Source organism: Hyla sarda, chromosome 3 (genome assembly GCF_029499605.1).
Source record: "Hyla sarda isolate aHylSar1 chromosome 3, aHylSar1.hap1, whole genome shotgun sequence".
NCBI classification, from domain to species: domain Eukaryota; kingdom Metazoa; phylum Chordata; class Amphibia; order Anura; family Hylidae; genus Hyla; species Hyla sarda.
Window position 1 is genome coordinate 344,964,893 of NC_079191.1, and position 13,397 is coordinate 344,978,289.

At 41.7% G+C, this 13,397-nt stretch overlaps 1 protein-coding gene across 1 annotated transcript in view; it reads right to left on the reverse strand.

Moving 5' to 3' along the window:
- Positions 1-8,542: 8,542 nt before the first annotated feature.
- LOC130362633 (ADP-dependent glucokinase-like) overlaps positions 8,543-13,397 on the reverse strand; it is a 28,411-nt gene continuing 23,556 nt past the window's right edge. The window contains exon 6 of the mRNA XM_056567439.1: positions 8,543-9,862. Coding sequence (XP_056423414.1) covers positions 9,195-9,862 — 668 coding nt within the window. The 3' untranslated portion in view covers positions 8,543-9,194. The remainder of the gene's footprint in view (positions 9,863-13,397) is intronic.

Here is a 13,397-nt window from a genome sequence, read left to right on the forward strand (position 1 = left end):
CGGATATTTACACACGCGCCGATACCACACGTTTATTTTTATTATGTTTACATATTTTTTATATGGAATTTTGGAAAAGGGGGGTGATTTAAACTTTTAATATGGAAGGGGTTAATGGGTGTTTTTTTTTTTTTTTTTACTTTCAATTTAAAGGGGTTATCCAGGGGAAAACATTTTGGTATATATCAACTGGCTCCAGAAAGTTTAATAGATTTGTAAATTACTTATATAAAAAATCTTAAAGGGGTATTCCAGGAATTTTTTATTTGACTATGCTACAGGGGCTGTAAAGTTAGTGTAGTTCATAATATACAGGGTGGGCCATTTATATGGATACACCTTAATAAAATTGGAATGGTTGGTGATATTAACTTCCTGTTTGTGGCACATTAGTATATGTGAGGGGGGAAACTTTTCAAGATGGGTGGTGACCATGGCAGTCATTTTGAAGTCGGCCATTTTGAATCCAACTTTTGTTTTTTCAATAGGAAGAGGGTCATGTGACACATCAAACTTATTGGGAATTTCACAAGAAAAACATTGATGTGCTTGGTTTTAACGTAACTTTATTCTTTCATGAGTTATTTACAAGTTTCTGACCACTTATAAAATGTGTTCAATGTGCTGCCCATTGTGTTGGATTGTCAATGCAACCCTCTTCTCCCGCTCTTCACACACTGATAGCAACACCGAAGGAGAAATGCTAGCACAGGCTTCCAGTATCCGTAGTTTCAGGTGCTGCACATCTGGTATCTTCACAGCATAGACAATTGCCTTCAGATGACCCCAAAGATAAAAGTCTAAGGAGGTCAGATCGGGAGACCTTGGGGGCCATTCAACTGGCCCACGATGACCAATCCACTTTCCAGGAAACTGTTAATCTAGGACCTGACACCCATAATGTGGTGGTGCACCTGGTGCTGGAAAAACTCAGGAAACGTGCCAGCTTCAGTGCATAAAGAGGGAAACACATCATCATGTAGCAATTTCACATATCCAGTGGCCTTGAGGTTTCCATTGATAAAGAATGGCCCCACTATCTTTGTACCCCATATACCACACCATACCATCAATTTTTGTGTTCCAACAGTCTTGGAGGGATCTATCCAATGTGGGTTAGTGTCAGACCAATAACGGTGGTTTTGTTTGTTAACTTCACCATTCACATAAAAGTTTGCCTCATCACTGAACAAAATCTTCTGCGTAAACTGAGGGTCCTGTTCCAATTTTTGTTTGAAGCTAGGACAGCCAGTGATGTTTCTTTATTAGTGACAGATTTCAGGCGTCCACATTTTGGCAAATCCAACACTGAACCAGTTTCACGAAATTTAGCAAGCAGTTTGCTAACTGTAGCATGGGAGATGGGTGGTCTTGTAAGGTGTCTTGCATTGAAATCTGCTGCAATGACCTGGTTACTGCGTTCACCAGACATCAACACAATTTCTATCCGCTCCTCACGTGTTAACCTCGACGACATGTCAATGGCTGTAAACGAAGAGAAACTTGTAAATAACTCATGAAAGAATAAAGTTATGTTAGAACCAAGCCCACCAATGTTTTTCTTGTGAAATTCCCATTAAGTTTGATGTGTCACATGACCCTCTTCCTATTGAAAAAACTAAAGTTGGATTCAAAATGACTGACTTCAAAATGGCCGCCATGGTCACCACCCATCTTGAAAAGTTTCCCCCCTCACATATACTAATGTGCCACAAACAGGAAGTTAATATCACCAACCATTCCCATTTTATTAAGGTGTATTCATAGAAATGGCCCACCCTGTATAGTGTCTGTACCTGTGTGTGACGGTTTTCTCACAATTCTTCTGTGATTTTCAGCATACAAAATGACTGTTGATTTTTCTCAGCTTGCAATGCGGCCGAGACCTGACTCACTAGTCAGCTGATGACAGGGAGCCTGTCTTCTTCAATGGGTGGAGCGATCGCTTGGTGGGAAAGAGATCAATCTACAACTAATGCAACAGCTGTAGGCACCCTGATTGAAAACCACAGGTCTTTTGATGGATGCAGCTCATTTATGTTTCAATGGGTGGGGTGGCTGAAGTGTGGGAGGGAGGAAAATGGAATTGTGGTATTTATAGTCAAAAAAAGAAAAGTCAAACAGGAAATACCAGTTCACAAAAAGCTAACCACAGTGTTATGGTAATCTCATGACATAGCCATTTAGCCCCAAGACAAGCGCAGATCCTTTCTTAGCATGTCCATTACTGCCTGCCAGGTACGTACTAAAATCACCTTATGGTGGATAACCCCTTTAATATATATCAGGGAGCATTATTATATATCAAGGGACATTATTATACACCAGGGGACATTATTATATATCAGGGGGACATTATTATACATAAGGAGACATTATTATATATCAGGGGACATTATTATATATCAGGGGACATTTTAAATACATTAGGGGGCATTATTATATATCAGGAGGAAATTATTATATATCAGGGAACATTATTATTATATATCAGGGGACATTATTATACATCATGAGGCCTTATTATATATCAGGGGACATTATTATATATCAAGGGGACATTATTATATACCACGGGACATTATTATATATCAGGGGCAGGCATTTTAGAGAAAATAGGCCCAGCCATTTTAGACTAAGCAGCCCACATTGGTCATGGGTGTGGCTATGTGAAGGAGAAGCCAAAAAGAGAAGGGACCACATGTCAATCATGGTTGGTTATTATAGGGTACATAATGACATTTTTTTTTTATATATCACATAAAATCATACAGTTACCAAATAACACCGATATGTAAGGAGAAATATCTTCATCATACATATTACCATCATACTGTTACTGACCAAATCTGAGACCAATAATACTTACTAATATTATCAGTACAAGAAAAAAAAAAATGGTCAGCATCTCCAAACAAAATGGAATGCGTGCACAGGTGCACAGTGCTAGTTTTGTGTGTTACTAAATAATACCGTCACACCATGACCACCACTACCATTACCACTGATTTATACCGCTATATTGTTACTGAATAAAATAGACTATACAAATGACCAATATTCCCACATACATTCCCCATATAGAGGTAGATACCACCTATGCACAGGATATGTACACCATATAAGTGATTATATACAGGACCATATAGAGGTACATACCAGCTGTACACAGGATATATACAGTGCATAGTGAAAGTATTCGGCCCCCTTGAACTTTTTGACCTTTTGCCACATTTCAGGCTTCAAACATAAAGATATAAAACTGTAATTTTTTGTGAAGAATCAACAACAAGTGGGACACAATCATAAGGTGTAACGAAATTTATTGGATGTTTCAAACTTTGTTAACAAATAAAAAACTGAAAAATTGGGCGTGCAAAATTATTCAGCCCCTTTACTTTCAGTGCAGCAAACTCTCTCCAGAAGTTCAGTGAGGATCTCTGAATGATCCAATGTTGACCGAAATGACTAATGATGAGAAATAGAATCCACCTGTGTGTAATCAAGTCTCCGAATAAATGCACCTGCACTGTGATAGTCTCAGAGGTCCGTTTAAAGCGCAGAGAGGATCATGAAGAACAAGGAACACACCAGGCAGGTCCGAGATACTGTTGTGGAGAAGTTTAAAGCCGGATTTGGATACAAAAGGATTTCCCAAGCTTTAAACATCCCAAGGAGCACTGTGCAAGCGATAATATTGAAATGAAAGGAGTATCAGACCACTGCAAATCTACGAAGACCTGGCTGTCCCTCTAAACTTTCAGCTCATACAAAAAGAAGACTGATCAGAGATGCACAAATCTGGCCTTTATGGAAGAGTGGCAAGAAGAAAGCAATTTCTTAAAGATATCCATAAAAAGTGTTGTTTAAAGTTTGCCACAAGCCACCTGGGAGACACACCAAACATGTGGAAGAAGGTGCTCTGGTCAGATGAAACCAAAATCAAACTTTTTGGCAACAATGCAAAACGTTATGTTTGGCGCAAAAGCAACACAGCTCTTCACCCTGAACACACCATCCCCACTGTCAAACATGGTGGTGGCAGCATCATGGTTTGGGCCTGCTTCTCTTCAACAGGGAAGATGGTTAAAATTGATGGGAAGATAGATGGAGCCAAATACAGGACCATTCTGGAAGATGGAGTCTGCAAAAGACCTGAGACTAGGACGGAGATATGTCTTCCAACAAGACAATGATCCAAAACATTAAGCAAAATCTACAATGGAATGGTTCACAAATAAACATATCCAGGTGTTAGAATGGCCAAGTCAAAGTCCAGACCTGAATCCAATCGAGAATCTGTGGAAAGAACTGAAAACTGCTGTTCACAAACACTCTCCACTCTCCACTCTGTTTTGCAAGGAGGAATGGGCAAAAATTTCAGTCTCTCGATGTGCAAAACTGATAGAGACAAACCCCAAGCGACTTACAGCTGTAATCGCAGCAAAAGGTGGCGCTACAAAGTATTAACTTAAGGGGGCTGAATAATTTTGCACGCCCAATTTTTCAGTTTTATATTTGTTTAAAAAGTTTGAAATTTCCAATAAATTTCGTTCCACTTCATGATTGTGTCCCACTTGTTGTTGATTCTTCACAAAAAAATTACAGTTTTATATCTTTGTGTTTGAAGCCTGAAATTTGGCAAAAGGTCGATAATTTCAAGGGGGCCAAATACTTTCACTATGCACTGTACCATATAAGTAATTATATACAGGACCATATAGAGGTACATACCAGCTGTACACAGGATATATACCATATAAGTGATTATATACAGGACCATATAGGAGGTACATACCAGCTGTACACAGGATATATACCATGTAGGTAATTATATACAGGACCATACAGAGCAGTGATGGCAAACCTTTTTGAGCCCAAGTGCCCAAACCGTAATGCACGCCAACCTTTTTTTCCCTCAAAGTGCCAGCACAGCAATTAAATCAGAATACTGATGTGTGTGGGGTGATGTATGTTTGAGGGGTGCTGTGTGTGTCTGAGGGGTGCTGTGTGTTTGTCTGTGGGGTGCTGTGTGTGAGAGGTGATATGTGTTTGAGGGGTGCTGTGTATTTACCTGAGGGGTGCTGTGTGTCTGAGGTGCTGAGTGTGGGGGTGATGTGTGTGTGTGTTTCAGGGGTGCTGTGTGTGTGAGGTGCTGTGTTTGAGGGGTGGTGTGTGTGTGAAGTGCTGCGTTTGTTTAAAAAAAAAAAAATACATTTTTTGACATTCTGCCAAGACAGACGGCCCGGCCAACCGGTGTGCCCTGAAAGGCATCCATGGTGAACTATGGCTGCGTGCCCACAGAGGGGGCTCGGCCTGCCACCTGTGGCACGCGTGCCATAGGTTCGCCATCACTGATATAGAGGTACATTCCAGCTGTACACAGGATATATACCATATAAGTTATTACAGCTACATAAAAGGAACTCACAGGTCACGTCTTTGCTGATCAGCGTCATCCTCTTTCCTATTCTTCCCCGTCCGACTCAGACCGCCATGTCTTCTTCCAAAAAACTTAATCTCTCTTCATCTGCAAAACAAACATCTTAAACTCTGCATTTTTCCAGTGCTCTCCTTAATGCTACACAATCTCCTCATCTATAGGCCTGTAATAATGCCCCCCTTGGTTTTCCCGCTCAGTGACAGGGCAGGTAGCTAGGTCACCGTTTCCCCAACCTCTAGCCTCTAGCTGTTGCGAAACTACAGCTCCAAGCATGCCCAGACGGCCTCTGGCTATGGAGTCTTAGTTTTGTACCCTGGTTGGGAAGCACTGATGTAGGTAGTTAAATAGCCAGGCACATAGCTAGTAGGGCTGCACTATATGGGGAACTGGGCAATTTCGATTATGGGCCTAAATATTGTGATTTCGATATAATAAGCAAAAGGTGAAAACCTCCCATTTCATTTCCAATCTCCCCCCATTTCACATCTATTCCCCCATTTCATGTCCACAACCCATTTCACATCTCCCCCATGTCACATTCTCCTCCCCCCATGTCTCATCTCCCGATATTTAGGTTGGATGGTGTGTAGGCAGGTAGTTTCTTCAGACTAGACCCCCCCCCCTCCCCCTGTAGGCAGGTAGTCCCCCCAGATTTGCCCCCTCAGTAGACCGGTAGTACCCCAGATTAGACCCCCATCCCCCCCAGTAGACAGGTAGTACCCCATATTAACCCCCTTCCCCCCAGTAGACAGGTAGTACCCCATATTAACCCCCTTCCCCCAGTAGACAGGTAATAACACCAGATTAACTCCCTCCCCCCCCCCCCCAGTAGACAAGTTATACCAACAGATTAACCCCCTTCCCCACCCAGTAGATCGGTAGTACCCCCAGATTAGACCCCCCCAGTAGACAGGTAGTACCCCCAGATTAGACCCCCCCAGTAGACAGGTAGTACCCCGCAGTTGCCAGGGATTCAGGGTAGCACCTTTCCCGTCGGCCGGCTGCCTTGTAATGACACTTGATCACGTCACGCTCTCAGAATGCCTAGGGCCGGCGTCAGGACGCCAGCCCTTGAATTCTGGGAGTGTGACATGAGCGAGCATCATTACTCGGCGGCTGGCCGATGTGCCTTATCTGGGGGGGCGGAGCAATTACTGGTGAACCGGAGAGCAAATGCTGGGCACGAAAATAGGAGCCGAGTGTTTTTACTCTTTGCCTCCCGCTCCGGCACCAAGCTCTTGTACTTCCGGCCCAGCGGCCGAACCAGGATATTTCCTGGTTGCCCAATAGGCCAGGCCGGTGTGCCCAATGGCCAGTCCGGCCCTGAACAAGACTGTCTTATGTGTGGAGGCAACGGGATGTTAGCTAATAAGTCAGTGCCTTTAGCTAAAGTCCTTAGAATGAATGACCAAACAACATATTTTTCATACAGAGAACATCTAAGATCCAGTTAAGTTAACCTGATTTTGCATATAGAACTCTTTCAATGAAGACGGTACTTCAAGAGCTGGTAATTAAACTGAAAGTTTAGCCTTGGAAAGGGAAACAAAATACATTTCTTTTTCCTATTGATCACATACTTTATGGGCATGAAAAGGTAGTGGAGAAACATAAAAAAAAACATGAAGACCCCATCAGGGCATGTAGTTCTCCTGAAGGGAACCGGTCATTAGATTTTGCCATATATAATGCATTATGTAGTGTTAAATCATCTTCTTCACCATCCCTAAGAGATGTTCCTGCTGGCAGCGATGGTGAGGATGTACACAGTTTGAAAGTGTCCCATACTTACAGGGCTCTTTTAGGGTGCGTTCACACCTGGCGTATACGCAGCATATTTCACGTTGAGCAAAATTTCAGGCAGCAGCGGGAAATATGCTGCGTATTCCGCGTTCACTTTACACACAGGGCTTTCCGGTGGCAGCCCTGTGTGTGCAGTGAGTTTTGGAGTCGGAGCCACACATCAGTCACACCAAAACACGGCCCCACCTCCAAAACTCACTACACGCATAGGGCTGCCGCTGGAAAGCCCTGTGTGTACAGTGGAATACGCAGCGTATTTCCCGCTGCTGCCGCAATTTCAATTGCCAGGTGTCAATGCACCCTTAAAACTATATCCTCACCATCCCTGCCGGCATGAACATTTTCCGGGGAAGGGGACGGAAGAAGATTTTACCATAGATAAGGTGTTATATATGGTAAAATCTGATGAAAAGGTTCCTATCGAGCAAAGCAGAATGTGTAGGTAGAACACGCAGCAGTACTTTATTTAAAAAACAGTGGTCACAATTTTTACATACGTTTTTTAATGCTTTCTAAATTAAGTCAATGCATCAAGCCTGGCATGCTGTGGTTAGAAACAATAAAACATTGCAAAAGGCCCTGAATCTGATGACCAGCAAATGCCCTCTACCCAAAGAGAAGAGGGTTTAAAAAAAAAAAAAAAAAGGGACAATTTTTTAACATCAATTCCTATAGGAATCACTTTTCTCAAATACGGACAATTTTAACAGTTACAATAAACAGCGTGTGGACAAGGGGGGGGAGGGGGGCCATTAGTTAGATTTATCAAAATCGGTGTAGAGGAATAGTGATGTAGATGCCCATAACAACCAATCAGATTGTGCCTTCCATTTTTTCACAGGCCTCTTTAAAAACGAAAAAAAAAACAAAAAACAAACGCTGATTGGTTGCTATGGGAAACTGTACCACTCTTCCTCTACACAAGTTTTGATAAATTTCCCCCCTGGTCTCTGTTTGCTTTAGAATTAACAGAAAGATCACCGGGGGCCTGATGAAACCCCAAATGGCGTGAAACAGTGGCTGTCGACCGGGTGCACACTCCTGCCATCCAGCTCTGCTTGTGTCTTGGGGAGATGTCCTATCTACATTCTGACTGAACTTGAAATAAATTGATGAGGCAGGAACTCCATGTGTGTTCTCCATTTTCTTCTTCCATTTGCTGTCATATTAACAGAAAAGAGTAGTTTTTCTACAACCCTGAACTTTTACGCAAAATGCTAACTTCTCTTACTCAATAGTTACCAATATAGAAGGGCCCAGGAAACTTTAATTTTTTTTATTTATTTTTTATTTAACACAGATACATATTTGTACATTACCCAACTCCACCCAAAACTCAACTTTCAGTTTTGATCAAAATTTGCTTCTAAACAATGTCTAATGAAACTAAGACTTTGGTCCTTAAAAAAGAAATAAGAAGAATAAATGATAAAATGGTCCAGAATACATTGGAAATATTCCAAATGGAAATGGTAAGAAATGCAACAACATACACAAAATATCCTAGTTTTCAGTTAAAGGAATAGAGAAACAAATACAAAAAATCAGGAAGCAACATAGCAACGTACATACATAAAACATGTAAGACTGTTCACATTGGTGTCTTCTTCCTAAGGAACTCATGTTTTTAATCCCAGATCCTCTGCATTTCAAGAAAAACTCTGAATTTATATTATACTCGTACACGCAGTATATACGCATACCAATGTTTATGCAATCTTAATTTTTTACCATAGTAGTATATTCCCTGCAGGAATGAGCTAATCCTGAGATACAGTCAGAAAGGGTCAAACCTGTACCTCTTATTTAGCAGGGTAACCTCCACAGAGTTCTCTAAAGAAAATAAAAATATGGCTCAGATGGTGTCAGTTTCTGTCAAAGTATCCTTATTCACAACATTTCAATTATCCAGTTCCGGAATGTTAGTCATTGTGTATTGACTGTAGCTTTAAATTTGAAGAACAAGTCCTGCAGCAGAGATATTGTCTCCTCCACCTGCAGTCTGAAACACTTCAGTACAGACCAAAACAGGTGCTAGACATATCTCGTACGTCTCCTCTTCCCAACAAGACACAGGGCGACTTTCTTTGAAAGGTATTCTCTGACTGCCCACTTCACGGCTGACAGAGAAAGAGTCATCCATGATAAGTTTAGCCTTGCGTGTGTCAATCCGGGAAGATCCACACACGTGCCTGTTGGCTGTCAGAGACGCCTTTGCTGTAGCAGACATTGTGTTCTTCCACATAGATCCTTTGGTCACCATCATGGCTTGAAAAGCTAAAGTGTGGACATGTAGTCGTGTCAGTTGTCTCTGACCCCTTTTAGGTTCTTGAGATCTGAGTAGCCGATACAGCTCACGCATTTGGTCCAGGATAGAGGCAACACGAGGGTAAGGGTCTGATAACACTGTAATGTTTCCACCCTTAATAAGACTCAGCAAATTGGGCAGCTCCTGTTCATTCATACCCAGGGAATCCGAATAAGGAATGACATACTCCAGCAAATCCTTCATAAGACCATGTTCTACAAAAGAGGCCATCTCAAAGTGGCTACCTATCTTCTCATCCATGGACATTAACATTTCTTGAAGAGCTTTAAGCCTGGCCTCACGCTGGCCTGTATGAGAAATATAACAATATAAAATACAGATCAATTTACCGGTCATAGACATTATTAGAAATACATATGTAATGTGTATTGGAAAGAACACTTTAAATGGTACGGTACACTTAGTTCCAGGGCATCACATTACAGTTGCAAGAAAAAGTATGTGAAGCCTTTGGAATTATATTCATTTCTGCACAAATTGGTCATAAAATGTGGTCTGATCATCTAAGTCACAATAGACAATCAGTCTGCTTAAACTAACAACACACCAAGAATTAAATGTTACCATGTTTTTATTGAACACACCATGTAAATATTCACAGTGCAGGTGGAAAAAGTATGTGAACCCTTGGATTTAATTTGGCAGCAATAACTTCAACCAAATGTTTCCTGTAGTTGCAGAACGGTCAGGAGTAATTCTTTACCATTCCTGCTAACAGAACAGTTTCAGTTCAGCAATATTCTTGGGATGTCTGGTGTGAATCGCTTTCTTGAGGTCATGCCACAGCATCTCATTTTCTTCTGTTTAAGCCATTCTGTTGTTGATTTACTTCTATGCTTTGAGTCGTTGTCCTGTTGCAACACCCATCTTCTGTTGAGCTTCAGCTGGCGGACAGATGACCTTAAGTTCTCCTGCAAAATGTCTTGATAAACTTTGGAATACATTTTTCCTTCAATGATAGCAATCCGTCCAGGCCCTGACACAGCAAGGCAGCCCCAAACCAGGATGTACTACTGCTGTGAAACATCCAGGTGCTCTTGTGCAAACTGTAAACGAGCAATGTTTTTTTGGACAGCAGTGGCTGTCGATTAGTCACGAACCTCGCGTCTCGGCGTTTGCTGACTTTAGCCTGCATAAATTAGATCAGCTTTCAGGAGCTCCCGTGGGCTGGATAACGTGGATACAGTCCTAGGAGACTCTATCCTAGGACTGTATCCACCTTTTCCAGCCCACCGGAGCACCTGAAAGCTGAACTAATTTAGGCAGGCTAAAGTCAGCAACTGCCGAGCCGAAAAGGTTCGTGACAAATCAAATTACTGTAACTTTGCTCATCTCTAGTCTTTAGCAGACACTCTAGGATTCTTCTTCACCTTATTCAGCAGTCTGTGCTCTAGCAGTCATCTTTACAGGACAGCCACTCCAAGGGAGAGTAGCAGCAGTGCTGAACTTTCTCCATTTATAGACAATTTGTCTTACTGTGGACTGATGAACAGCAAGGCTTTTGTAGATACTTTTATAACCCTTTCCAGCTTTATGCAAGTCAACAATTCTTAATCGTATGTCTTCTGAGAGATCTTTTGTGTGAGGCATCACTCACATCAGGCAATGCTTCTTGTGAAAAGTAAACCTAGAACTGGTGGGTATTTTTTTTTTTTTTATAGGGCAGGGCAGCTGTAACCAACACCTCTAATCTCATGTCATTAATTGGACTCCAGTTGGATTACACCTCACTCCAATTAGCTCTTGGAGATATCATTAGTCTAGGGGTTCACATACTTTTTCCACATGCACTGTGAATGTTTACATTGTGTGTTTAATAAAAACATGGTAACATTTAATTAATTATTTGAGTGTTATTAGTTTAAGCAGACTGTGCTTGTCTATTGTTGTGACTTAGATGAAGATCAGATCACATTTTATGACCAATTTGTGCAGAAATCCATATAATTCCAAAGGGTTCACATACTTTTTCTTGCAACTGTATGTTCTAACTATAAAAAAATGTGTATATGTGTGTATACAAAACAAATACTGTCCTAGAACCCAGCTCCAGCACTAAACATATTATCCCCTATCAAAAGGATAGGGGATAAGATGTTAGATTGCGGGGATCCCGCCGCTGGGGACCCGTGCGATCTCTCCTGCAGCACCCCTGTTTTTCAGCTGCACAGTGCGAGGATCACTCTGTGGATGATGACGTGTGGTGCAGGGGGACGGAGTATTGTGACATCACGGCTCTGCCCCCTCATGCCGTCACACCCCGCCCCCTCAATGCAAGTCTATGGGAGGGTGCGTGGAGCTCATGATACTTCGTCCCCTGCACCGCACTTCATCAGCCAGAGTGATCCTCACTCTGTGCATCTGAAAAACCGGGGTGCTGCAGGAGAGATCACGGGGGCCCCCAGCGGCAGGATCCCCGCAATCTAATATCTTATCCCCCTATCCTTTTGATAGAGGGATAAGATGTTTAGTGCCGGAGTACCCCTTTAAGGGCCTTTTACACTGGGGGACTGTAGGCCAAACAAACAAGTTAATGTTCATAGGCTGATCCCTGGGATGGTGGGTTCCCTAAAAATTACCATTGGTAGATTGCACATATCTTTAATATAAACAGAGTATGTGTGGCCAACCTTACAGCAAGTGATGGGCTGCACAGCCATTGAGCTGTCTAAAAGGTGTGTCAGGGTTCAGACCGAGGAATTTCCAAGCATAATTCCACTTAAAAATTACATTCGGAAATTCAGGTGCTGTCAATTGGATTCTGCTGCACAGTCCACAATACAGAATTTAAGTGGTGGAGTTTCACAGCAAAAAAAATCTCTGTCATTATTTCTACAAAATACATTATCAGTCCTAGGACGCCCTTGGATTCTTAGGCTGGAATATTTCCAGCCAACGAATCCTCAATGTAAACCCAGCATTAGCCCATATACTGTGCACACTCTGTAAAAAGTTAAAATTCAAATATAAAACATTACATACACAGTCATGGCCGTAAATGTTGACACCCCTTAAATTTTTCAAGAAAATGAAGTATTTATGAAGTATATATTTATTCCCTTTGTGTGTATTGAAACTAAACCAAAAAAGGGAAGAAAAGAAGCAAATTGGACATAATGTCACACCAAACTCCAAAAATGGGCTGGACAAAATTATTTGCACCCTTAACTTAATATTTGGTTGCACACCCTTTGGAAAAAATAACTGAAATCAGTTGCTTCCTATAACCATCAATAATACTGGATACTGGAAACCTGTGCTAGAATTTCTCCTGCGGTGTTGCTATCAGTGTGTGAAGACTGGGAGAAGAGGGTTGCATTGACAATCCAACACAATGGGCAGCACATTGAACACATTTTATAAGTGGTCAGAAACATGTAAATAACTCATGAAAGAATAAAGTTACGTTAAAACTAAGCACATCATTGTTTATCTTGTGAAATTCCCAATAGGTTTGATGTGTCACATGACCCTCTTCCTATTGAAAAAACAAAAGTTGGATTCAAAATGACTGACTTCAAAATGGCCGCCATGGTCACCACCCATCTTGAAAAGTTTCCCCCCCTCACATATACTAATGTGCCACAAACAGGAAGTTAATATCACCAACCATTCCCATTTTATTAAGGTGCATCTATATAAAGGGCCCACCCTGTAGATCTCAGGAGATGGACTTGTAACCTTGAGATTGTTGATATATTTCCACAATTTTGGTTCTCAAGTCCTCAGACAGTTCTTTTCTCTTTCTGTTGTCCATGCTTAGTGTTGCACACACAGACACACAATGCAAAGACTAAGTGAACTTCTCTCCTTTTTATCTGC